Genomic DNA, 26,375 nt, shown 5'->3' on the forward strand with positions numbered 1-26,375 from the left:
CACACCCTCAAACAGAACCGAAGTTGTGAGTCCCAGTTTTCACTTTAATGCACGTTCTCTGTTTTATATTTGGCTTTAAATCTTTATACATATTAAGATAAAAATTGTCTACTGTGAACAAAGGATATGAAAAAAAATATTGCACAACTTCAAAAACATAAAGTCAGTTGTACAGAAAATGGGACATTAAAGCAGTTCTTAAAAATCTGTAAGCAAAACTGACACAGATTTCTGATATAGCAGAAACACTGACTGCAACGATAATGCTAGTGCAAGAATCTGATATCTCCGAGAGTCTTTACCTCCAAGGATTTAAGAAGGGGCACTGATTCAATAAATAACTCATACGTCTTCCTCTTCTTTGCATTGTTTTTCAATATAATTCTTTTGAATGTCACTCGATCCTGCAAGAAACAGCACAAATTATTGCTCTCAACTAAAATGCTTATTGATTAAAGAAGTAACAAACATTAACTAAGCAGTGTAAGAAACATTGGATATGAGAGTCAGGCTATTAAATTGGCACCATATCCTTCGCAATGGTGATCCTAACAGCTCTTGTGGAAGTATTTACTATAATAACAAACTGAAAGACAGGGAGCTCTCAGACAAACTTGGTTCTTCTCAGATAAGACTTAAGAATTCCCCTTTTAGTCTATCTTGTACTGTTTTTCAGAGTTGAGTTCGGTTTCTTTTTTGATTGATTTTTATATCTTTTGTGCTTCCACAAAGAATAAAGAAATTATTCTCTTCTTGCTGAAGCCATTGGAAATTGGAATTTGCAACACTTATTTGGTAAAGCAACTACAAGATTAAGTCTGAACTGGATTCTTCTGTCCTCAGTTCAGATTTAGATCAGCACAAATAGTATCAAACAGCAACAGGCTTGATTTCCTCCTCCACCTTTAAGGATCCAAGAGGCAGCTTTTTGCAGAACTGGCTACTTCTGAACTTCTATCTGTCCACATGTACCATAAGCACCTTCTTGATGCAAAAATGCTTTGGTTTGCTTGTGAAGACTAAATACTGGGCAAGATTTCCAGCCTGCTGCTCCACCACCTGCCCTGCTGACTCTTTTTTCAGGCAGCAGTTAGTGCTGTACCAGCTCCACGGCCAGTGGGCGGCAGTACGTGACTGAGTGAAGGCAAGCTCACCCAGCTAACTACATCTGTCTGAGTACCTGCAGTGGCAGACATGTTTGCGAGTTTATTGTCAGAGATCTTAATGAAATGCTTTTTATTTGCACACAGAAAAGGCGGGGCCGAAATACCTGAGAACACTGCTGAGAAGGGGCACAAGAGAGCTGCAAATATACAGCACATCCAGGCTAAGGGGAAAGGCACTTGCCCACCAGTATTTTTGATAGTGTTTGCATAACAGTAATGCTCACGGCCCATAAACGATGTGAGCATGAATGTAAAAATCAAAAATAAAGTCAGAAGAAAGGAGCAGAAATTGGGTCAGGAAAAAGGTCCCCCCAAATATATATAAATATATTTTAAATATACCACAGAATTAGCAGCAACATCCAAAGTCCCTGAGAGACACTCCTCTGCATCTTCGTTTTCTAAAAACATCAACTGATACTTCAGAAGAGAGATTTTGAGGTGAAGTGGTGTTTCCAGGTAAGAGAACAATTTTATGGGATGCAGGCTACGTATACTTTGAGAGGAAATAATGACTGATGCTGGTAGCACTACTGGAATATGTAAATTGAAGGAGGTGACAGATGAACAGAATAGCGTTACTGTTATCCAAAGGACAACACGAGATGACAAAGCCTGAGGGACTGGTGTTTGTTTGTTTTTTGGGGGGGGGTCTTTCATTTTAAATAAATTCTTCAGTGGTAGAAGTCTCTTCAAACGTACACCTTTGGAGAAGCAGAGAGGTGCAGAAATTGTCAGGGGAATTGCAAAAACATAAAAAATTCAGAAATCATTTGTTTCAGAGTATCAGTGAGGTAGGAGAAGCAGCAGTATTTGGACAAAAAAGGCAGAGCAGTGATGGAAGCATACACAGTTGTGAGGCTTTCCCCAGACACATTCAATAGCAAGTGGTGAGGACGTTTCTCTGCTCCATAGAAAACCCCCATTTCATTACTGCTTCGTGCTTGAGCCCTCCATTAGCCTAAGCCTGCAATGCAGCAGGAGTAACCTGCACCTCCTAAAGCTTATAGGTTGTCTGCCATTTAAGAATTACTTTTACAGACTAGTGAAGATATGTTTCAATTACATCAGGCACAAAATAATACAATAAAACATGTCAACAACAGAATAACAGGATAACAGGAATAAATAACCTAAGTTTTAGACAGAAAAAATGCAACCTTAGTTAATAAAATATTCACAGGACAGACATCTAGCAAAAGGTCCCCCTTCAACTACATCTTGCTAATTAAGTGAGTGTAATCACAGAATTAAAACAAAATTAACCTGATTTGTGCAGCTCTTTTCAAAGGCAAACTGGAACAAAGAATCATCTTCCCAGTTTCTTCCTTTTATGAATGGGCTCTGTACGTAGCTATTTTGTTCAAGAAATTAGATACTGACATTACTCCCTGGCTGATTTACCAAAATCTTTTCTTTCAGCTCACAAAGAAAAGGAAAATCAGTTCTCTCGGCAAGTGCAGAGATTGCATAAGCATGCCGTGTGTAGCAGCTTATCAGTCGTATAATCAAGGTCACAACACATGGTGAACCCCCAGCGATTGTTGCTGCGGAGCCCAGTGCACACAAAATATACAACACTTTTGGCTTCAAAGGCTTCTCTGATAGCACAATTTGCTTATTATGTGAGCCCTTACAGACGAGTAAGAGAGCACTGTGAAAATAACCCTATCCAAATAGTGCAGAGAAAAGAACTAAAATAGGAAACTAATGCCTACAGCTTCACATTAAACACTGCTGGGCTAGAGACAAAGCAACATTACCATTTAGCTTGGTATCGCAAAAGGTCACATTGACCCGAGAACCTCTTCCAGGGTAACACAAAGGGACCAGAAACATCATGACAGTTTATTCTGAGGGAAAACAAAGCTTTGGGCAGTTTTCCTACTCTTCAAATTACTGACATGCTCAAGAAGATATTCAACACTGTCCATATCCCTTAAAGCAGACAAAATGGCATAAAGGTGAGTTGAAAATAAAGAATGTTATTTAGATACTGTTTTTCTCTTCTGCAAAATATGTGCATTAATGTCTCCACTGTTCTCTGCAGGATGAAGGGACATTTGTTTTTTCCCTAACAAAAGCTCTGATTACATCAAATGCAAAATGATAAAAAGGACAGATAAAACTAGCAACACAGTTTTTACAGATGACTTGTTCTAGAAGGATGGCCAAAACCATTTACACAATGGATCTTTTATGCAACAAGGTGAGATAACAAATCATGATAAAATAGCTATTAGCACAAGGAATCATACTGAGAGAAGCACCTGCTGCTAGACATGGTGAGTTAGTATTTCAAACAGTACGCATGTGAGAGCAACTTCCTTTCCTTACCAGTCCCCAAAGGGCTCCTTCTGTCGTGGCAACGATGGTGGCAGCTCTAGGAGTGTTGTACAGCAACGCCAGTTCCCCAAAACTGCCGTGATTATCATAGCGGCCCACACAGCGTGCCTCGTTGTCTTTTGCTACAACAATATCATACAACCCCCTGGAAAACAATGGAATAGGTGCTTTTCATTAGACAACATTCCAGTACAGACAACAAAAACATTTTTTTTTGCTGTTATACAAATAGTCCTCTTATTGCTAGGTGTGACGGAACATGCTTTATTGAGTTTTCCAATTGCTTGACATTAAACTGCTTCTAGCTACAGTATTTTCACAGTATCTTTCCATTAATAAAGCATTTTAGTCCCGGTAGATCTGGCCAGAACCTAATTGCTTTCCTCTGCATAGTATTTTGACAATGCTGTTTTAAGTGATCCAGGCAGGGGAAAGAAAGGTAGGTGGATGGGTACGGATGCTCTTTAACTGCATCTGTCTTCTGACAGCATGTGTATTACCCAGTGAGGCCCCTTTGGGGTGTCTCAAATCCATCTATAACCTTTATTTGGCTGTTTTTTCAACAATAACTCTAAAGGTTGTTGCTCCTGATGCCTCTCAGAGAGGGAAGAGGTCTTTTTGATCTAGAAGAGCCATCTGTGAGCACCTTGAGTGAAACGGAACAACTTCTTCCCATCCCTCAGCCTGAAAGTCACTTACTAGTGCTATCTGTTTCCAAATAACTATAGCCGTGTAACCTTCAGCCTAGCATTCAGATGTCTGCAGCCCAAGGACTCTATGGGTGAGGTGTCACTGGGTGACCTTGGCTCAGCCTTAGAGAGAACTTGCTGAGCTATGAGAGTCTGTGAGCTAAAGCTCTGCAAGGTAAGAAGAATAAAGACACAGACCAAAGTGTCGTTGTTGAGATGGTAATCACACATAGCTCAAGGACTCAAAAGAAAAATGCTCACATGAAAAAATATAAAATCCCTAAGGAAAAAAAGCAGAAAAGGGCAACTCAGTAAGATGGTGGACACACCATGAGGATGTCCACCTCTGTCACATTTGATTGCCCTTGGCAAATGATCCAAAAGTCAATGGCAACCTAAAGGGGAACATGGAAAGACAAAAGGAAGAGGCAACAATTGCAAAAAGCACGTTTCCTTCAGAAACTATCTTGGAGTAAGTATTCCCTGCTATTTCTAAGAAGCTGAAAAGAAACATGCTTCACTTTTCAAAGGCACAGCTGCTTACCACTCAATAACATAGAAGTTGTCTCCATCATCCCCTTGATCAATCACATGTTCCTGAGGTTTCACCTTCCTCTCAAACATGGCATCAAGGACCTGAGACAGCTGCTCCTATAAAACAAACAAGAGGGGGGAAAAAACACACTCAGAAAACACAACTTGGCATTATTTGCTGGACGAAGGCAAATTCATTTGACCTGATCTGGATAATGAACTGCAACATGCACTGCATTATTTTTACTTGTGTGCAAATACAAGTAATTTTGATATTGAATTTTGCTTTCAACTAGAAAGTACCTCACTTTGTTTCTAGCTTATTAATATAAGTTGAATATTGCAGACAAACAGATGCTTCCCTTACAGAAGGGCTATTATCTCAAATTTATGTTCAAATTGCTTTGGCACTGAAATGGTATGCATAAGTTAAGCACATATGTATAAGCACGCTCTCGCTTGGTATAATCTGACACATCTTCACTGCAATGGATACATATGGATTTATATCAGCAGTACACATATTTCATTATATGTATGTCTAAAAACCACACCACAATTTATTAATATCTTATTTACACTGTCATCAGCCAAGAGCCCCAACCATGACAAGGGCTGTACTCAACAAGCCTCTGGATAAACAAAGTTATTTCCCCAGATACTCTGTGTCTTAGAGAACCTGCAGCTTCTGCAGCAGATGAGATCAGGTAGCCACCGAAGGAGAACACATACAGAAAGTGGGATAAGTTTTGGCAGCATAGCAGACGCAAATGGGGTTTCTCTGATGAGCCATGACTAAACTTTCTGTTGTACGCAGCACAGCCAAGGAAGTTGTAAAAGTCAAAGCCCACGCAGACAGCACAACCATACACGATACTGCTATTAACACTCTTGCAAATACAGGTCATCCAAAGACTTTTCAAAACTATCTATCTGTTCTGGTGAGAGAAACCACTCATACAAAGGCTTCACCCATTTTCTGCAGGAGAGGTCAAACCACCCAGCCAGGGAAAATAAATGTTATCTCCTCCCCCTTAAACACTGCACTCATCCTACACCATTTTCACTTAATGACTAAAATTTTGAATTGAGATGTACAAGTTATTAAAATAAATGCCTAACACTTGCAGTATGCTAGAAGCACAATGTATTTGACAACATTACTTGTTACATTACTTTTCATTACAGCATTGCTCCTGGTAAGTGCTAGGAAATTAAGACACAGCAGATAGGCAATTTGCTAAAGCCCACTGGAAGACAGTGAGATCCCACAGTGGTATTCCCACTGCAGACATGTGCTGATTTATTCAATACCTACACGGCACATCAGTTGCAGAGCTGGGGTTAGGAGCCATCTCACCCTACAGCCAAACAAGAGATAAAACTCTCTAACACTAGAAACTCAGATCCACTTCGCTTTCTTCTCCAGCTTCCTTCCCACAGTCCTTTCCATGCCGGCACAGACTAACAAGGATTTTTTTTAAGTACACGCCATAAAAGCTTTTAAACTACATTCCCAATCACATAGCAATTTAATAATATATCTTTTAGATAATTCTAAACAATCTTTCACCTAACACTGTAGGTGAATAATCTTCTCATTTTCACAGAGTTGGTTCAGACATTACTGCCATCACACAAGGATCCAAGCACCCTGCCATTTCCCACACATGAAGCACTACAGCTCACAGAAAGTATGTGCATTTCTCCTCCATTTTTTGTTTCACAAGAGCTCCAGAATAAAACTCCAGGTTAAAAAAAAAAAAGTCTCTAATTTTCACACTTCTGTCATCATCATTTATAATGATCTTGCAAGGTATCTCAGACATTCAGCTCTAGACTTGGCTCAGCTACAAGATTATTTGGCTCTAGACTTAGCTCTAGGCAGCTGGGCTCTAAAGCATTTGGTGACTTGGCTCCAGATATCAGGGTGCTAGAACATTTACCACTAGATCATTCAGTCCTAGATGACATAGCTCTAGACTGTTTAGCTCTAGACTTAGCTTTAGACCTAGAACTAAACCATTTAGCCGAAGACTTCGCTCCATACCTTTCAGCTCTGCACTGCTTGGCTCTAGACTGTTCACTGGCAGACTCTCTGGTGCAAAACTTAGCTCTGGACTGTTTGGCTCTTGGCATTTTGGCTCTGCATTGTTTGACTCTAAAGCATTTGGAACTAGACCTTGGGGCTCTAGACCGCTCAGCTCCAGACGAGTCAGCGCTAGGCTTAGTTCTAGGTGGCTTTGGCTCTACACTGGCTCTACACTGAAAATATTGCCTCTCATTTCACTCAAACTTTATTCCCTTGTCCTTAAAAACTCTCTTGATACTTAAACTAAATTAAGAACCATTGCCTGAATGCCGTTCAGCCACTTATTTCACAGCATGCATTTAAGTAACAGTTGTCAGAAAACAAGCAATATAAAACTTAAAAAGCTTTTTAAAAATACTGTAACTCAGCAGTGTTTTATTTGGAGGATAAACAGGCAGACTTATTTTTAAGTAAATGAAACACTGAGCTCTTTTGTTAATAAAAGGACAAGCTCTAGCAGATGCCTGAACGGTAAGACCCTCGTTTCAAATACGGGTACTGAGGATGCCTACGGGCCTTGCTGCTAAGGATAAGAGGTATTGCTCTCACCCAGTATGAAATTCGGTTGTAACTAAAATTCTACAAACTCCTTTCTAAGATACTGGGGAGCATACACATGATATTTCACTCACAGCTTTAAACAGCAGAAAGATTACCTACTCTCCCTGCACTTCAGATTGAAGCATAAATCAGGTGTACCATTGGGCATGCTCAAAACTTCAGGGTTAAACTCTGATAAATCTGGATTGATTTCAGTCCAAAGTTCTGTGTGAACCTTGCTAGCAGTGATCCACTGGACATCAGCTCCTTTGTATTTGATACCAAGTATGATACCAACTAATCATACAAGGTAAGACATTTAAAAGGGCAGTTGAGTCACTGGACCTAAACTCAGCACAGTTCACCCACATGCAACCAGTGGAAAAGGAATGAATTTGGAATGAATTTGGCCAGGACACTCGAGTCACACAAACACATTTACTCCTTGAAGGGTTTTATGGTTTGTTTTGTGTGTTTTTGTTTTTTGTTTTTTTTTTAAAAAAAAACACTGTATTACATGGCACTCTTCTGAAGCTAAGGAGCAAAGAACAGATTTTGAGCCTTACTTTGTAAATACTCCTCACAATTATTAAAGGATATTATACACCAAGCAAAAGCAGCAGCCAAGCATTTCGCTATTCAGTAGGTAACCTTCCACAGAAGTCATATTTCCCAATTGTGCAGAGGAGGTTAAAAAGAAATTATTGGGTTATGGGGTGAAAGGAGGCAAGTTCCATACACCATTTAAGGTATACTTAATACTAGGAAAATACTCCCCTCTCTGTGAAGTGCCCTTTGTCATACTATAATTAATGTACGTACTGAAGTCATCTTTCAGCCATGTGCTATCTTAAAGCAGGAGTCTTCAACAGCTGCAGTTAAGACCATTTCCATTACTTCTCTCCCCAGTTGCTTAGAAAGCTTTTCCCAAGAAGCAGTATTTTTCTAAGTCCGCTTTTTCAGCTCAGATATGTTTTTCAAAGTCACCTTTGAGTATGAACTGTTTATTAATTTTTGCTTCTGGGTTATTTTGCTGGAAGCTAAAAGATCGGCCTAATCAATTTGAATAGTGATCACGTTTTGTACATACCCCTTGAGCTGCTGAATATACTTAGATGTTTCATTTTTTACTATACACAATCAGGTTACTTGCAAAAGGAGCATTTTAAATGTCTCAAGTAAATAGATACAATGACAGAATCCCAGAACAGCGAAAGAACAGTCTTTGAAAGGACAGCTTTCAAGGAAACTTTTTGACTGAATGTGAATTTCTTAAGCTTACTGCAGTCAAAAGCTTTTAAATACTCCTCTGGGGATGCAGTTCGATGACTCTTGGAGGTTGTACAGCAACCAATAACTGTGAGAACTTCAAGGAAAGCTGAGCAGCATTTCTGAAACCATAAACTAAAGCCTTTTATATCTCAGACAAAGCTCTGATTCAAACCAGGAAGATGCAGGGACCACTGCTTGTGTTAGAGCTTTCATTCCTCCCCTTTGTTTTTATGTAGTACAATAGTAGTACAATAGAAAAATAAAATAAAATCAACCTGTAGTGGAGATGTCAGTTCCATTTTGATGGAAACACCAAATCAGATATGAGAAGCACTTGTTCTGTGGTCTTTCAGAGGCTGGATTTTATTATTTCCAGAGGTCCATTCCTGAACTATCCTACATACCTGAACTATCCTACAAACCTCATTTAAAAAAATGAAAAGCAAAAAACACAATTACATTTGCTAAGAGCCAGCAGCAATGGAGACGCTCATCATTAAAACCCCATGCGGAAGCAAGCAGCAATTAATTATTAACTTCAGCAATAAATCTGCAAGATGAAGAAGAACAAGGACAATCTAAAAATATTACTTTTACATTCACTTGCAGAAAATTTACTGACACACTGACATTTAAAAAAAAGGTGAAGCAATCTAAAATCAAGCAAATGTAGACAGAGTTCAACAATTATAAATTGCGTAAGTTACTTCAATTTTAAATTGCCCATGAAATTATGAGCCGTTCCATCAGGAAACGCAAATGAAGTGCAATGGTACCCAGGTGTAACAGACAAATAGAATTTATAAAATACTTCTTCCTAACAAAAACATAAAAAAAAAAATAATTTGCAGGGACAGTGATCTAACAGTCACAGTAACTGACAATTTGACCTGTTTGTATTGTTCATTGACGGTAATCTCCAAATACATGCCCCAAGCCAGTCTGCTTATAATTAAATTTTATGAACTATCACAATACAAAAACAGTGTCTGGACTGTTAGATCAAGCTACAAAACAGCAACTCCAGTTTAGAGTTCCTTAAACTGATATTACCTGATCTAGATTTCTGAAGAGTAGGATATCTTTACATGCTTCCTGCAGTCTGCATCGCTGTTCGTCAGTTTTTGGATGAACTACCTTCAAAAAAAAAAAAAAAAAAAAAGTAAAAATACACAAACTGTCATGACAGCAAAGAAATATGATTACAAATTGAACCTTCACTTCAAAATGAAAACACAAACAGAATTTTAAAGTAACATAGTATAAAGTTCTTTTTTGTTGTTTGCATAAACACTATTTACATATAAATGTACAATGCAAGACAGAGTGAAAGGAAAATACGGAAAAATATTACACTGACAATTAACACACGTTAAAAAACAGTGAAGAGAGACAGTGAAGGATGCCTTTCCCTTCCCTTCTAACTGAGCTTTATATACAGTCACAAATAAACCTTTCATCGTGTTAAAGTAACCAACATTCACTGTGTCTCATAAAAATCTTTATCTGCTCTTTTTTGATTGGGGGGATAATTATGAAAATGTATAAAAAGCTTTAATAAGTTCACATTCACTGTATTAACTGTATTTCTGGAATAACAGGAGTTCTGAAAAACTGTTACATTAGCAGGCATTTCTAAATATTCTTTGTCCAAGCTTGAGTAGCAGACCTCATTTGAAAATACATACATACATATATATATATATATATATATATTTTTTTTTTACTGATTTTGAGCCAGCAGTCAGAAAAATTAACACTTTTGATGAAATAGATGTATCCAGGTTTAAAACCATTTTGATTGTCAGACAGTCTTTTTTTCCTTTTTTTTTTTTTTTTTAGCATCTTATGTATGAACTATCTTCTCGTTCAAGACAAATTAGATTAGACTTAGACTTTTCCTTGCAGAAATGTAAGCATCAGTGAGATGGAATCTGGAAATGGAACATCAGGAAGCCCCTAGAGAAAACACTGACCCTCACCAGCCAGGCTACAGGATTTCCTCACATAAAACATCTCTAAAGAAAGACAATAACAGTACCTGGACTTGCAATTCCTAGAAATTTCCAACTTTCAAAAACAATTGAACAACAGGTGGTCACAAGTCTCAAAACCTTTCAAGGAAGTATTGCTCCTACCCAGGCAAACAGCTTTGACAAGAAGGCAATGAAAAGCATGCGAGGAATTTCAAATACCCATGAAGGAACAGCTGTGCTTGAGTTTAACTAAACCTTCCTAACAGCACCAGTACTCTAGGAATTCCCTCAACAAGCGTTAAGTATAATTAAGAAAAGAAAATATCCAAACTTTTATAGATGGCAGACGTAAGTATAGATATCAAGTCCTCTAAAGTAAAACTATATCAAAGCTACAGTGACAAAATGAGTGTACGTGATAAAGTAGCCTTAAGGTTCAGAGCAATGTCACATTGTCAGTGACAGCACACCTCACCACCTCGCAGAATGAAATGCACAAATGCTAAGGAAGTCGCACATACTGACGTCTGCTTGTCAGGCTGTAGAGAGAACCAAGCACGGTGTAATTCATTCATTCTTACCCTTTGTTCTGTATCTTCTTCTTCTTCATCTGGATCGAAAGCCTCAGCACAAACTATAGAAAAAAAAAAGTACATTAGAATAATAATATCAAACAAAGCAAGTTTATTTCCTCTGGATTCATTATCTGTATTTTAATTTCCTACAGGGTAAAAAAAAAAATAACTTTTTCTTATGTTGTAATGATGTCAGAGACTTAAATTCTATCTATTCTCAGAACAAGCACAGCAGAGCTGTTCTCAAACTCATGTAAGAAGTCTGTAACTTATGACAGAAGGTAACATTGCCTATTGAGTACTCGGGCACAGGTAGATTTCCTTTTATTTTTTATCAAAGCATAACAATCACTATTCCGATTCATTTATGAACACACTCTCCAACAGGCAGAGCAAAAATACTGCAGCTACATTGCCCCATTCTCTGCAGTACACTGCATATAGCAAAACTCACTGAAAAAAGGGCAAAGAGGCATGTGGCACTCACTCTTCCTCAAGGCAAATTTGCAAGTATCTACAGCTTTTGTTTGTTTGCTTTAATAAAGAGGAATCACATATTTACTCAGAAATTAACCTGGGAAAGGAATAATCAGCCTGATATTAATATTCTATTTAAAAAAATGTGTAATCCCCTCCCCCAATATGCTCCTATATCTTATTACATTTGAATCAAATGAACATCCAGTTCCAATATGAAAATGACACTGCAAAAATCACACAATTTGATTTGTTCTTATTCTTTAAAAAAAAAAAAAAATATTTGTGGAAACCATACACTCCAGTGCAAAGGAACAAGGCTTCCAAACAAGTCATTATAATTACAGGATCAGTTACAGGTGAGGTAATGATAATGATGAGCTTCTAAAATTTCAAATTATTTTTGTCCAGTTTTATTTCTTCAGAAAAGGCTCACTTTCACAGTTACGCTATTACACAGTTTTACAATACTAAAAAACCTTTGCTTGACAGAAGCCTAGATCCCTGGTTCAGATTTCCTTATTAATTCATGGACATTTGCCGTTCATACATGTCAAAGTGAACTCTACATTCTAACTACCTGCACAGACAGAGAAAGCAAGAGTCAGTCCTGTGTTCATCTTCTCCTGCTCTTGCTGTAATAAGGACGGTCTTACTGCTGAGACTATACAATACTTGTAAAATTTTACAAGGAAACACAGACACGCATTTTTCTTTGTACTTTATCCAGCATCCTGACAATACTGAAGACTTGGCAGAATGCCCAGAAGCTCGCTGCAATGACATATAATAACTGAATGGACTTAGAAAGTATAAATAAAAATAAGCAGACAGGAAAAAAAAATCTAGAAGGCTGCCTAGCATTCAGCAACTTGCAAATAATTTGAAAATGCATATACAACAATTGACCTTGTCGTGCTTTCAGAAAGGACTACAGAAATGTGCAAGTTTAGCATAATTTGCTAGGAAAGACTTGCCTTTTTTTTTTTTTTTTTTTTTCCTGCCTAAAAGGTACAGGTCTTTTCTAGCAAATTACATTTTGATTTGTTTTTTCCTGGAGACAGTGAAGAGACTAGAATACAATGCAAGCATTCCATTCATTGCACCACAATGTAAAATCCCAATCATCCCAATCATATAATCATTAGCTATTTAATGAGCACTTATTGCTATCAGTACAATAAACCCGGCGTTGTACTGCTTCTTCTGGCTTGCACCATTCACAATACAGAAACGGTGCACCAGCGGTGTGCTTACAACACATGCTTTTACTTTAAAAAAGTGGTCTACCACCCGTATTTAGGGCAGGTCTTTCACAAAGGATAAAGAGCATCCTTCCAATGCTGAAAAAATGGTATGGTGTAGAGCACAGCCCCAGGATGGCTGCGTTACGGGAAGGTAGACGGCTCAGAGTCCAGAACTAGGACTGATAGGCAAACATTCCCTTAATACGCTACAAAAAGGCACTAACAAAGAGAACATTATTAGCATTTCTGTGTGAAAGCTTTCCTCCTCCTTTCATTTTACAGCACAGATCAATGTCTATTATGAAAGCTTTGAATTTTCTAATAAGAAACATTTTCTTCAAAGAAAGGCTCCTTGTTTTATCCAGTACAGTAAAACCGGAGATGAAAGTTATCTTTCTCCTTTATAACCAGCATATCTTACCAGTAACTAGAGATCGATTCTTTATTACGTACCGTAATAAGTACTATAAAAGCACCTACCTACGTCTCTTACTGGCATATAAACACATTTAAGGTGCATACCTACGAATTCCGACATCATCATACTTCATTATAAAGCTATCATTTAAATTCTCAATATTAAGCTGCAAGTTAAGTTCTGTTCCTGCCTCAACTGCAGGGTAACTACTGCTAATTGAGGAAGTTCTCCAAGATTTCCTTGGGAAGACAAGTTTCACTGCCATAGTATACTGCATTAGAGCAAAGCATTATCACAAAGCAAACAAAACAACCCAGTATCAAACAGTTTTGTTTGGGATTTGTACATTTAAGTCTCTCCCATTTCATCTTACGATCCAGTAAGAATGAAAACAGATTCCTGAAACCCGCTACGGGTACGGACTAGGACACCTAGGACTTTTCCCTTACATATGGAAATCACTTCAACATGACAAGGGGCACTACAGAAATATAATAAAAACGTGGCAAAAATCAAATAGAAAAGTATAACGGGAAGACTTTTCTTCAGCCTACTGCAGAGATTTCTTTATTCGTGCAGGAACAGGGCAGGCATTTTGTATTTCAACGGGCAGCTCTGGCTGACAAGACTTTATTTGCTTGCAGGCAGAGCTGCAGCACAATGCAACATACCTGCTGGTGGGTGGTAAAAAAAAAAAGAAAAAAAGAAAAAAAAAAAGTGATGAGTTCTGAATTCAAGCTTAACCTAATACCGTGATATGCTGGAAGGCCCACAGAAAGCTCTTCAGCCTACCCATATTAATACATAATGACTACCATTTTCCAAATACTTTAAAACATGACTAAGGAAAAGAAAAGGAGAACATTACATCAACATCATTCTGTGGTTCGTGTCTCAATACACCCATTTTTTTTCCTTCTACCTTTCCTAACTGATAAATTAATTGCAAAAGACTGCACTGTTGAACGCATCATCTATCAAGATACGCGGGTCAGACTTACCTTCGATGTTTCGCATTTTCTGTGCTCAAACAGCATTGCTTCTCTGTCCTGGATTGACAAGAACTCCCGTAACTACACTGAACTTATGCAAAACCCAGCAGAAATCTAGGAAAGTTAATTTCAGGATGCCTGAAAGTCACTCGTTTTCAAGTTGCAGTACAGCCAGTCCCAATGGAAAGCTATTTGATCTTTCACCTTGATGGAGTGAAAATACCTGCTCTATTATTATATACGTGTCTGAATTAATATTTTAACTATCTTAGTGTCCTAATAAAACAGATACGCCACAGCAAGCTTATTCTCATAAGATTGCCCTAAATAAATGTGTTTGGCAGCATCTTTTCAGACTCATTTAGACATCAGTTAGAAAGGATCTCTCTCCAGCCCAACCTACCCTCAGAGGGGAGTTATTTGCAATGCTAGATCAGGACTGACTTGGGAATCTCCCTGGGTAAAAACTTCACAGCTCCATGGCAGACCTGTTCCAGTATTGCACTGCACTCCTCAGAACGAAGCTTTTTTTTTTTTTTATCTCATAAATATCTTGAAATAAGTGACTTCTGAAATCACACCTATCTGAGATTTTCAGCACAACTCTGCCCTTGAGCAAATGCTAGGTATGAAAACACCACTGAAAGTCCCGCACAGGAGTGACACACACTGATCACATATTTCCAACAGCATAGCTGTATCAGCATAGATACACACTTCATGAAGACCAAGCGACTTTCCAAATCTACCAACACAGTTCAAATACCTTTGAAAAAGAAAGGTTTTCAATCTCTAGAAGCTTTAGGGAGAAAAGCTTTGATTTATTTATTTATTTTTTTAATCTTAACATCTACATTTTGCCTCTCTTAGCTTGTTCAGCTTCTACAGCTAGTTTAGCTTTCTCCTCATACAGCACCTTCTTTGGCTTTCAAGAAGCAGCACATCTGTTAACACTTCTGAAGGCTCAGAAATGATGCAACTTCGATCTGCGCTTTGTTATGCAGGTGACAGCATCTGAAAGCAATAAAAATCTTTCTGGCTGCAGCAGTGACATAAGCTGTGGTTGGCGGGGGTGAGGGGGGAAGCAAGAGGTGGGGAGAGAATTGAAAGTAGGAAGAAAAGTTGGCCTCTACAACTATCAGCTTTGTTTATGCAAGTTTTAATCGCACCCAAGATACTGCTTTGCAAAATATGTTTTGTCAAGATCAAAGTCCTTGTGCTCTATGCAAATTGCAGAATGTTTCAGCTCCTGTAAGCAAAGCCTTTGTGAGAAACACATGGTTGACATCACTTTTTTTTTTCCTTTCTTTCAAAATAGCAGCCAAGAGGCTGGGAACTGAAGACCTTTGGACAAACAAGAAAAGTTTTTAATACTGGACACCAAAATTCTGGGTTTTATATAAGCCAAATGCTTTGTTGATATTTTTGCTGTTGTCGGAAGAAGCAGCAAAGACATGCTGCTTCTGTCATTCTCTGTGTAATTTTGGATAGCACTTTCTGTACTTTGGAGTGAAATCCTATTCACTCCTCTTTACTCAGAAGGATACATTACCTCTAGAGCATCCTGTGAGACCCATCAATAAAAATCCGCCCAGAGCAGCAAATGCAGAGCCACTTTCCAGCCACTTATTCGGATCGGTAATCTTGCACTATGTTTTAGGCTAGGTTTCTTGCATTTGAGCTTGCCAAAGCTTCCTGCATGTCATAAGTCTGTCTCTTAGGGGATGGATGTGTAGCCTCTTCTGCGAGCAGTACGCCAGCTGGAGAGGTGACCGCTTCCAGTGGCTTCTCACTCCCTCTTTGACAGCTGAGTTGCTAAAGCAGGCACTTCCAAACCGATGCAGTCCAGATGAACTTAGGAAGCTCAAACAGCTGGCGTAGCTCAATATGATCTGCTGTACTTCAGGAAACAAATTCAAGTTTCCTCTCACTTTTGTTACTGGATAGCTCGGTAACTTTTGGTTTAGCAGTTGCACTGTTTCCTGAGTTAAAGATCTCACCGTGTCAAAGATGATAACAAATTCATTCCTAATCCTCCAAGAGGCACAACTGAGACACGACTTACAGCGACTGGGACTTGAGCAAACAACACCCCCTCAGATCTCCATCAGATACTGACACAAAACATTCAAACCACACCACTGTTCCCATGACCGTATACGTCAAACAAAGTGTAAAAAACTTCAGTTTATAAATATTCGGAAATAATTAATCTAAGTGGCAAAGGAAAAAAAATGGATTTTCAGTTCTGGAAACAGCTACAAATTTAATTTAAAAGTTTAAAGTGAAATAGAATGAAAACAACTCGACATGTGCAGAGTTATTCTGCATTATAGAGTAACTGTGAAGATACTAACCACAGGTAGCTTAGGAGAAGAAAAGGTAGCAATGTTTAGCTGGCTCTCCCAAAGCACTGCTCATGTTCCTAACCCAACCCGAACATGCCCATCTCTGACACGGACACTACTGGTATTTCACTACTTTAACAAAGCATTAAATGAGGTTGCAGACAGAGGCTGAAAGGAGCCAGTCTGGATCACAGCTACCCGAGGCACAACCCTGGGGAGCCGTTTTTGCCCAAGGAGGCTGGGGGATTGCAATCACTTAAAAGAACCAGATGATGTATTACAGTGCTTGCTGTCCTTGCCTTTAGAAACCTTTGATAACTGCTCCCTCGGTATGTTTACATACTTTCCAGGCCTATTATCTACATCAGGCTGTTCCAGCTTGTCTTCTTTCTGACATACCATGAAAGAAATGCAACAGTTCCAGTGACAATGGCTTGTGATAAAACCTTAATGCCAGTGTCACACACTCCTGCTTCATACTGATTTCACTTGTGAGCTCAGAGTATAACCCATAATCAATTATAAATGTCAACGTCTATGACAATAGACGTCTATGATAACGTGGTTGTGTGTTGTTTTTTTTTCTTTACAGTAAATCTTCAGAAGACAATCCTCTACTTGTACATCTTTATTGAAATCCTCTTTCTACTCAGGAGCAGTTAAAATAAAACCTGTGTTGATGCAGGGCTGGGGACAGAATTCTCTTCTACCTCTTTGGTACAACCTGATGAACATTACTTTTTTTTTTTTTAAACCAATGTTTATCATTGTATTTGCTGTATTTAGTCACCTGTTGAATTATTTAGAAGCACAACTTTTACTTAATACCTTTATGTACAAGTTACGTGAAGTACTTTAGCTCATCCTTCCATTTTGTGTGCTCACAAGGGGCTACTACCATCCCATATCACAGAATTCAGGTTCTGGCAAATAATAAAATTGTAAGGCTATTATTTTGTTCCACCAAAAAAAAAAAAAAAAGCTGAATAAAAAAAAAATAAAATCCTTCTAAATAAAATCTTCTAAAGGTACGTATCTGCGTACACTCCAATAATTCTACATAATTTCTAGATTGTAATTTTTTATTATTTTAAATCCTACAATTTACGTATGACTTATCATGAAAGCACTCTATAGATCAAACACAGCACTCTGCAAGCAGTGTCTCTTTTGTACAGCTGGAGAAGCCAAAGGACAAGATTACATGATTTTGCAGAAGCCAACTACTAAGCCACAAGTGGGACCGCTGCATTTTTGGCTTCCACGTCTCTACTCGTGACAGTAGAGCCCCGCATCCCATCAGACAGTCTGCTCTGGACCTGGCAGTAGGAGGCAAGCCTGCAGGAAAAGTAACAACAACAAAAAGCTTTCCATCACAGTAGAGGACTGATTAAAACAGAAAGCTTTCCATGTGGCAGTATCAAGAGTTCACAGCTCTGACATGGGAACAACCTAACCCAGAACATAGTCCTTTAGATCTTAAACAGTAATTCAAAGGTTGCTACTTTTGTTTCTAAGTTCTTTTTCTACTTTTAAACAAAATACCAAAGTATTTTAGCATTAGATATTACCATTGTGTGTGTTGCTGCCTGAGAAATTCATGTGAAGCAAGCTTTATTCTTGCAAGTTCAGGAATCAGAAGGCTGCCATGGATAAACATGCTGCTGACCTTGGTCAAGCCTTCTAAGAGAGCCTTACCGATGAGATAGTCATCCATAAAAAAGGTCTCCTGGAAAACATGATGCTACTACTATTTCAGAGCACCCAGCTTCACAATTGTAGAAGTAAACCTTCAGCTTTAGTGATCTTCTGTTTGAGCCAGTCACATAAATCTTACCACACTTCTAAATAGTTATGTAACCAAAGCAGATAAAACCAGAAACTAAGCACCAAAATGTCGACATGCCTGACAAACACAATAATACCGTGCGTCTCAGTCAAAAACAGCATGCAGAATGGTCATTTCACATTCTGGTTACATCAAAACACCACAAGTTCCAAGAAATGGCCCAAATGCATACCTCCACAACATAAAAAAATAAAAATAAATCTGCCAGGCTTTTAGTTGCAAAGAATAGATAGGAAAGACAATCTAGCTGAGAAATAAAACAGAAGTAGTGTTTTTCCATTTTAGAAATAAGAACTTCTCTTTCAGTCTCCAGACCAAGGCATTTGCTGTTTTTATACTTGGGATTCTGATACGTGAATTGCTAAACCTGCAATAAGGCACATGATATTATAAATGAACCACCAGCATCTTAGGCAAAGTGCACCAAAGTACTCGTGTGTTAGAACAGCAGGTATTTAGCAATGAAAATCACCTGCATCTTCCTGGCATTGATCACGACAGAGAAATGAAGGATGTTGATGTGTTAGAAGGCATTTCTGAAATTAATGGTTCAGAAACTTTGAAGTGATTTTTTAGGATTTATAGAGAATGTCCAAATAGATGAAAAAATCCATTATCCCTAACGGAATGAGTATTGCTATGTTTACCCATAGTAACAGCAAACAATATAACATAAGCATGGTTTTGACACAAAAAGATTGTGTGTAGAGTGATGTGGAAGTCCTCGGATCCCTGTGCTTTGAGATGACTGCATCCTATCCTGGCAGGCAGGCAAAGCAGGGAATGCAGAAACCTACTGTCTGATCCCTTGAGGAAAAACCAAACAAAACCCAGCTGAACAGCAGCTACCTTCATTTCTGCCTAGCTGTGCAGTAAATGTGGGGCTCTGCTAGTAACTGAGAACACACAACTATTTGACTTGATGCAACTTACCTTTAGGATGAGTCAACTCTGGATTTTAGTGGCTCGCTGAATAAATGGATGTACAGGAAACCCACAGCTGAGCCAGTCTGGCAAAAGACTAAAATTAGGCAGAACTTAATCAGTTAGAAGTTGTGCGCTTTATTCATAAGCAGTAAGTTCTGTGCTTTCCTGATACGAATTAGTGAGTTTAAGAAGGATACTCTCCTTCCTGTGCCCAGTTCTGGAGATGTGGGAAATATACACTCAGATACGGTAATTGTGGAATCAGGTAAGTGCTTCCGGCAGCCAAATACCCATCTCCCACAGCCAAGCCATGATTTATTAAGCCTCTCTTTAAATAAGATCACTATAAAAGTGGTCACAGGACTTCCTAACTGAGATTGCTTTAAGCGCATTATACTCCCTGTAGTTAGTTTTTAGCATGCTGACCTCTGGAGCTTTGCATTATTTGGAGTACGTGCAGTCTCCTGAGGTGGTGTTGTGTTAAAAATGACTCAGGGAAGTTCCTGAAAACACATGAAACATCCTTTCATATTTAAATCAAATAAAGTGCTACTTTATTTATTAACATGAACAATGCAAATCACTTCCAATTCCTGAAGTCACTCCAAATATATACATCACAGAATCATGCCTTGCACTAAGCATAAAACTGCCTTTTTAGCCTTTATTATGTTATGCATTTTGAGATTTCCTCCAGTGTGTTTGCTTTCAGTTCATTATGTACAACAAAACTATGTGAGAATGTTGTAATTTGGGCTTGAATTTGCATGATAAAACATAGCTGGGGTTAAAAAATAAATAAATAAATAACAAAACTCCATGTAGAATCTCTGTGTAACCTCCACTCCAACCCCTCAAAACATGATAATGAAATTTTATTAAAAAATCAACTGAAGGCTACGATTTTTAAAAAGTATTTATATATCTAAAGATAGACTAGCATTTAAGTACACCTTTTAACGATCCTTTATGTAAAAGAATTAATCACATGCACCTTTTGCCACCTGAATACTTTTGAAAGACTAATCCTTAGATGATTAAACTGTTTAATAAATGTGCATAGTTATAACTTACTTCTCCCAATTAATAAAAAAGGACGAATCTGAGTTAAAGATATCCAGCTTCAGATGGACAATTTTAATGATGTAACACTATAAGAATGAACAGTTATTTTAAAAGATTTAACAAAGAGAAAAACTGAATGAAATCTACTCTACTGCTGCACTACTTATTCATTTATATTTGCATTTAGTAGTTTGCATCAGATTGGGTCCTACCAGATACTAAACTAACTTCAGTCTTAGATATGGATGCTCATGAGGTGCTGCATTTCTCTATGTCTTAAACAAAAAAAATAATCTAGCAAATTACAAACAGAATTATTCACAAGTGTGAGATTCAAGTAATTGTGAAGTCACGACTGCTAATTTCTGAAAATAAGCTTTTCATTATTCACTGAATGCCAATTACATGCCAAGATTTTTTAAACAAGTCCCAGTATTGCAAACAGAAAATAGGCTTTTTTGTTGTTGTTGTTTAACGAATAATGATTCAGGCACTTTCTTACATGAGAGCACCCACACAATTTATCACCACTTTCATCTGTCATCCCACACACTTGGCTTTTGCTCATATCAACATTTTTCAAAATGTATTATTTTCACTCTAGTTATGATACCAGTTTTGCAATCATTAGGGCTAGCAAAAAATGATAGAGGCATCAGGCTGTTGAAAAAGGAAAGCTGTTCATGCCATTCGTAAAACTTTGGATTTCTGAACTCAGAAGTCTCTTTCTGTTTATCATCTGCCTCAAAACCTTTCAGCAGAATTTGTTATGCTATCAGTTTTGTAAGAGGGTGAATAATCAGGATAAAAATTCATTAAATAGCTGCAAGAGAAGAAACCAGATCATGATTTACAAGTCATCCTCTGATAATCAGTAGTCTAGCAAGTAAAAAGCAAGAGAATGGCACAAAGTCAGTCACTCTCTCCCTCCCTTGATGATATAAGGTGATGAGATTTTTTAATCACTGAAGTAGCAGTGCATCCTGCAAGAGAAAATACTTGAAACCAAAAAACATAAAATAAAAAAGTCTTGCCTCTTGCTTTCTCTCTTCATTGCTATCATTTAGGTGTCCTTATTTTTAACAAGATCCCAAAACTGTTGTGTCTTTTGTGGGGCTTTTTTTAAACCAAATACTAACACATTGCTTGGCAATAATTAATAAAAGTTTTCTTAGAAAATGATTTTTAGAGCTGTCATTTTAAAAGTCTAGAAGCTACTAAAATGATTTTACTATGCATAATATTATCATATCCTGACATCTCAACATGCCAGGGTGTGAAGAAAATGCCGTATCTCACTGCAAAGCCCAGAGAGATATCAGACTTTAACAACATATCTACTTTATGAGATGATTGCTCTTCTTTGATAGGAGCCAAAAGAATGAAGAGAGTTGAAAGTAGAGTCCCCTGCTGACAAAATCAACTAAATGTGTGGGCCTCTTACAGAAGTACACCCTGTGAGGAAAGAAAAAGCCAGGGCATCAATTTACGCATTACTGAAATATGAAATTCTATACCTACACTCTCTAAAAGTAATATGTTAAAATCTTATGTGAAGATGAAAAAACTGTTGTTTTCTCATTTGCTAGACTGCTATAAAGAAGCAAAAGAAACTTCAAAAAAGCTGATTTCAAACCCAGTATTTGTTGGGGATACTACATGACAAACCTGAGGCCATTGCCAAAGTCTTTGAATATTAATGAATAATACTGAATGACAGATGCTCGTACAATTATAATACTGATAAAAGCATTTACATAAAGATTAACACAGCTAATTCCTATTGCAAACTGCTGTAATTCCAGCTAGGTTACACAGAAAATGTTTTCTTTTATTGTTATCAAGCACTTAGCTAAGGTTCCCAGCAATAACACCATACATCATAAAATAAAAGATAAAGTTTCTTTTATATTAAGACCCATAAAGGCACTTGAATCCAGGAATGTCACCAGGCAAGGATTATTTTTCAAATGGAAGGAATGGATTTTAAATATCTGTGGACTAGGGAATGAGAAAAGCAGTAACGTATGCATACGTACACACTCATTCTTTCTCCACTTGCTAAAATGTGGACTGACTAGTCATAAAAACTGCGAAGATGAAGCTGAAAAAAATACTTCCTGTGACAATTAAAAGCATAATTATGATTCTGTGATTTCATAGAATGCTGTTCCCATTATTCATGAAAGCAGTTTGAGTGGGCTGAGTTGGAATTTCAAAATGCCTTGCAATCAAACAGTGATGGGCTGTGACATTGACCATTTTGAGAAGGTAACATGACCTGAACATTGCTCAAAAAAAAAAAAAACATGACACTGCTAAATGGTGCCCTTCTGTTAGAAGCCCATCCCACTCTGAAGTATTTGCATGTTATCTGGAAAGGATGTTTTAATCTGAAAGAGGCAAATTTCAGTTTCTATTAAATCTCATTGAAATAAACAAACGAAAAAAAAAATCAAAAAACACACCAAGAAATTATTTAACTTTAAACACATTTCAAGAATACCAACTGAAGATTTATATTCACAAACAAGGTATCTGAAATCAGAATACTTTTGAGCTGTATCTGTGACAGAGCAATTCTAAAAACAGTGTCTGCCAACAGGAAAACAGCTTTTTAGGCAACCTGAGAAGCAGAAGGAGGTAGATTTTCCGTCCTCGGTGAGGCTACAAAAGAACACAAACACGCAGCTGAGGACTGAACAGCCTCCTCTGCTTAGCGCAGGCTCTTCCCATGCTCTGTGTTTCTCATTTTGTTTCTCTCTTTAAAATGGCACAAGCACATGGATAAGATCAAGAAGATAAAGGGAGCCATGGCACAGCACCAAGAAACAAAGATCTCCTTGGAGATCTTTAAAAGCTGCCTGTGGTCCTGGGCAGCCTGCTCTGGGTGTCTGTGCCTGAGCAGGGGTTGGACCAGATGCACCCACAGGTCCCCTCCAACCTCAACCACTGTGATCCTGTGAAACAGCAACTACCCAGTGCAACGCTCTTCCTTAGCATCAAAGATGGCAAAGTTTACCAAAACGTTGTCAAATAAAATTTTCTCTCACTATATAAATATTTATTCCGTCTGCAATCATACCTTAGGAGAGGGCTTAGCACCTGCTTCCAGAGACAGCAAATTTGATCCTTTCTACTTCAGTGAGTCTCTGCTGAAAGCTGCCCCTACCAAAGGGACTAACCAAAGTAACTCCCATCCACTCAGTTCATTTTCTATTAACATGGAAATGGCCACAGATCCTGATAACTATGTTATTGGGATGGCATAAAAATATTGGGGAAATAACAATATCTTGCTTCCCTACATTATATAATTTAATTGTTTATAAAGCAATTGAACGTGAAAACTGTCATCAAACCCATTCTGATCCCAGAGAGGCCAAAAGGAGATTGAGGAGGGAGTACTTACACGGGAGACACCAGGTCACTCAGATAAACTGAAATCACTGGAGAAAACAGATGCAAACTTTCTGCCACAGGTCTATAGTACGGGTGTCATTTTGTCAGTTTTTTTTTTTCTTTTTAATCCTGTAAAGAAGTCAGCAAGTCTGCTGGAGAGTGGGTGTTTTGTAGAATGAATCAAAGGTGTCTAGAAATGGTAATATGAGAAATCCAGCAAGAAAAGTTTACTTTTTTGAAAGATAAGACTAAAAGAAGAGGAGAAACTATGCCCAACTGAGACTGAAGTAGGCGTGACAGTCTTCATTCCAAAAACACAATTAACTTTCATTCATACACAGTCAGCAGCAAACTCTCCTCAGTTGCTGCAGTAGGACAAATAGCAATGCTTTCTCTTCCCTCCAGTTCTGAAATAGCTTTGATATTGGTTGTGAAAAGAGACACCACTGATGTCTCCCACCTTCCTGCCCTGCCTGCAGTTGCTAACCAAGGGCCGGGGGTATTCTCTGAGGTTGCTCTCACTACAGATAGGGACCTGACTAACAAACCAAAAAGTTTGTCAGGAGCCCCTATGCTTGGAAGTAGATCAAGAAATGCAATCATGCAAGAATGAATTTCAACACAATCCAGCTCTTGGACAGGAACGTATTTGTATGGTTCTCAGGCTATCCAAACCAAGCCCGGGCAGACTGAGTCAGGCAGCAAGAAGTGTAACATGAGTTACTCATACCAGCAAAAGGCTCAGACATTGCTAATTTGCTTAAAGCAGCAGCGAGAAGACTGTTCTACTGGGTAATTAGCACTGAAATTGCCAATGGCACCACAGTCTTTTGCATCGCATAGTCAGGAGATTTTAAAACTGGGGTGGGAGGGGGGATACGTGCAATTACTGCAAAGATAGATTACGATTTTTCAAATATTTTAATCAAGTCAGTCACCAGCTTGTTACAAATTAGGACTGACACCATGCTTGAGGTTTGAGTGCCTGCCATGGAACCTCAATCTGTTACGTGGCCAAACATGCTATACGCGAGTAATGTGTTCATTAAATAAATTCTAAGGGAACATCGAGCTCTCGTTTCTCTTTCTCCCTCCTCGCACTTCTTGGAAAAGGCTGTTTCTCTTCATAAGAACACTGCTTTACCACTCTGCACTTCTATAAATAATGCCACGAACGTGATTAGATAAGCCTCCTTTCCCCAGGATGACCCTCCTGCACAGACTGGGGAGTTTCTCACTGACCCACCCAGGGCCACCTGCTTTGCAGGCTGAACCTCTGACCAGCACACAAAGCTGTGTTTCTCTGGTCAAGAAGCAACTGGTATTCTCTACAGAGCATTTACAGCTGCCAAACCACTTGGAAGAGTTTAATGCCAAGCACGCCACTCACTCTCCCTCCCTCAACAAGGAGCACATCAGCACAGGAGATGATTAACTAGCAACAGCAGCAGAAATGGGGAGCGAACGTGATACAAAAGCAATATTATCACTTTGGGTCAGCGATCTGAGAAAAGACGTACATGGAAAATTAATTGGTCTTCTGGAAAAAAAATACAATCAAGATAGTTTTAAATTTAAAAGGTTAGCTTGACCTTCCTCATAGATGGCTATTTCTCAAGCAGTTTTTATGAATCCTGATGTTCTTGAAGTACTTTATTGAAGTTCTGCATAAGCTAGAAGTGAGTAAACTCATCTGCTCAAGGTTTTTAAAACAAGCAAAAGTAAACTTCCTGTCCAATTCCTGCCTCTGGGTTAGAAAACTTGTACTTTGAGTAAATCTTACAGAATGACAGCTAAATATTTACTGACATTAAAGCAGCATTTGCCAGTACAGTCAAAAAAAACAAGAACACCACGTTTAGATTTTTAACAACTAAAAACCTAAATGAAAATTCAGTAATTTCTAAGTTTGCTCCTTACTGAAACTTCCCTGCAACTTGAAAAACCAATACAATCTGGTTTTGCTACATGCACCAAAATGAAAAAAGATGCGAAGAACTACAGGCACCATTCCTTCTCCCTGTTTCCTCAGCTGTATCCAGTTTGGAGCAACAGGAATAAGAAAATGTATCTTCCATGGGTTTACGTATCCTTGGAATTTGCATTAGTACCCCAAGTAATCAGGATCATCTGGTTATCTTTAAGGAGCTAATCACAACTTACCAGATGTAACCATTCCAAATTTCAGTACCAAAGGCAGAAATAAAGCAGGTTAGGAGAGAATCTGTAACTACTGTATGCAAGTTGAAGACATTTTAATTGAAATAAAAATACCTCAAGCGGTATAAGAAATTAAAACAGTATTAAAAATGACCCTCTTTATTACAATTCCTATAGTCAAATGAACGTTTCAAAACTTCATCAGAAACATGAAATTCTTGAAAGAAATAACATACCTGATACTCTTCTGTTGCATCGGTTAATAACTGGAGCTGCAAAAGAAACAAATCAAAATTACAA

General features: G+C 38.1%; 1 protein-coding gene across 1 annotated transcript in view; it reads right to left on the bottom strand.

Annotated features, from left to right (window-relative positions):
* Positions 1-26,375, bottom strand: part of PRKAR2A (protein kinase cAMP-dependent type II regulatory subunit alpha) — a 56,814-nt gene that overhangs the window by 9,214 nt on the left and 21,225 nt on the right. The window contains exons 2-7 of the mRNA XM_068694590.1: positions 26,312-26,347; positions 11,197-11,249; positions 9,693-9,776; positions 4,746-4,852; positions 3,504-3,657; positions 303-404 (exon numbers count right to left, since the gene is read on the bottom strand). Coding sequence (XP_068550691.1) covers positions 303-404; positions 3,504-3,657; positions 4,746-4,852; positions 9,693-9,776; positions 11,197-11,249; positions 26,312-26,347 — 536 coding nt within the window. The remainder of the gene's footprint in view (positions 1-302; positions 405-3,503; positions 3,658-4,745; positions 4,853-9,692; positions 9,777-11,196; positions 11,250-26,311; positions 26,348-26,375) is intronic.

The sequence above is a fragment of the Anas acuta genome, chromosome 11 (genome assembly GCF_963932015.1).
Source record: "Anas acuta chromosome 11, bAnaAcu1.1, whole genome shotgun sequence".
NCBI classification, from domain to species: Eukaryota; Metazoa; Chordata; class Aves; order Anseriformes; family Anatidae; genus Anas; species Anas acuta.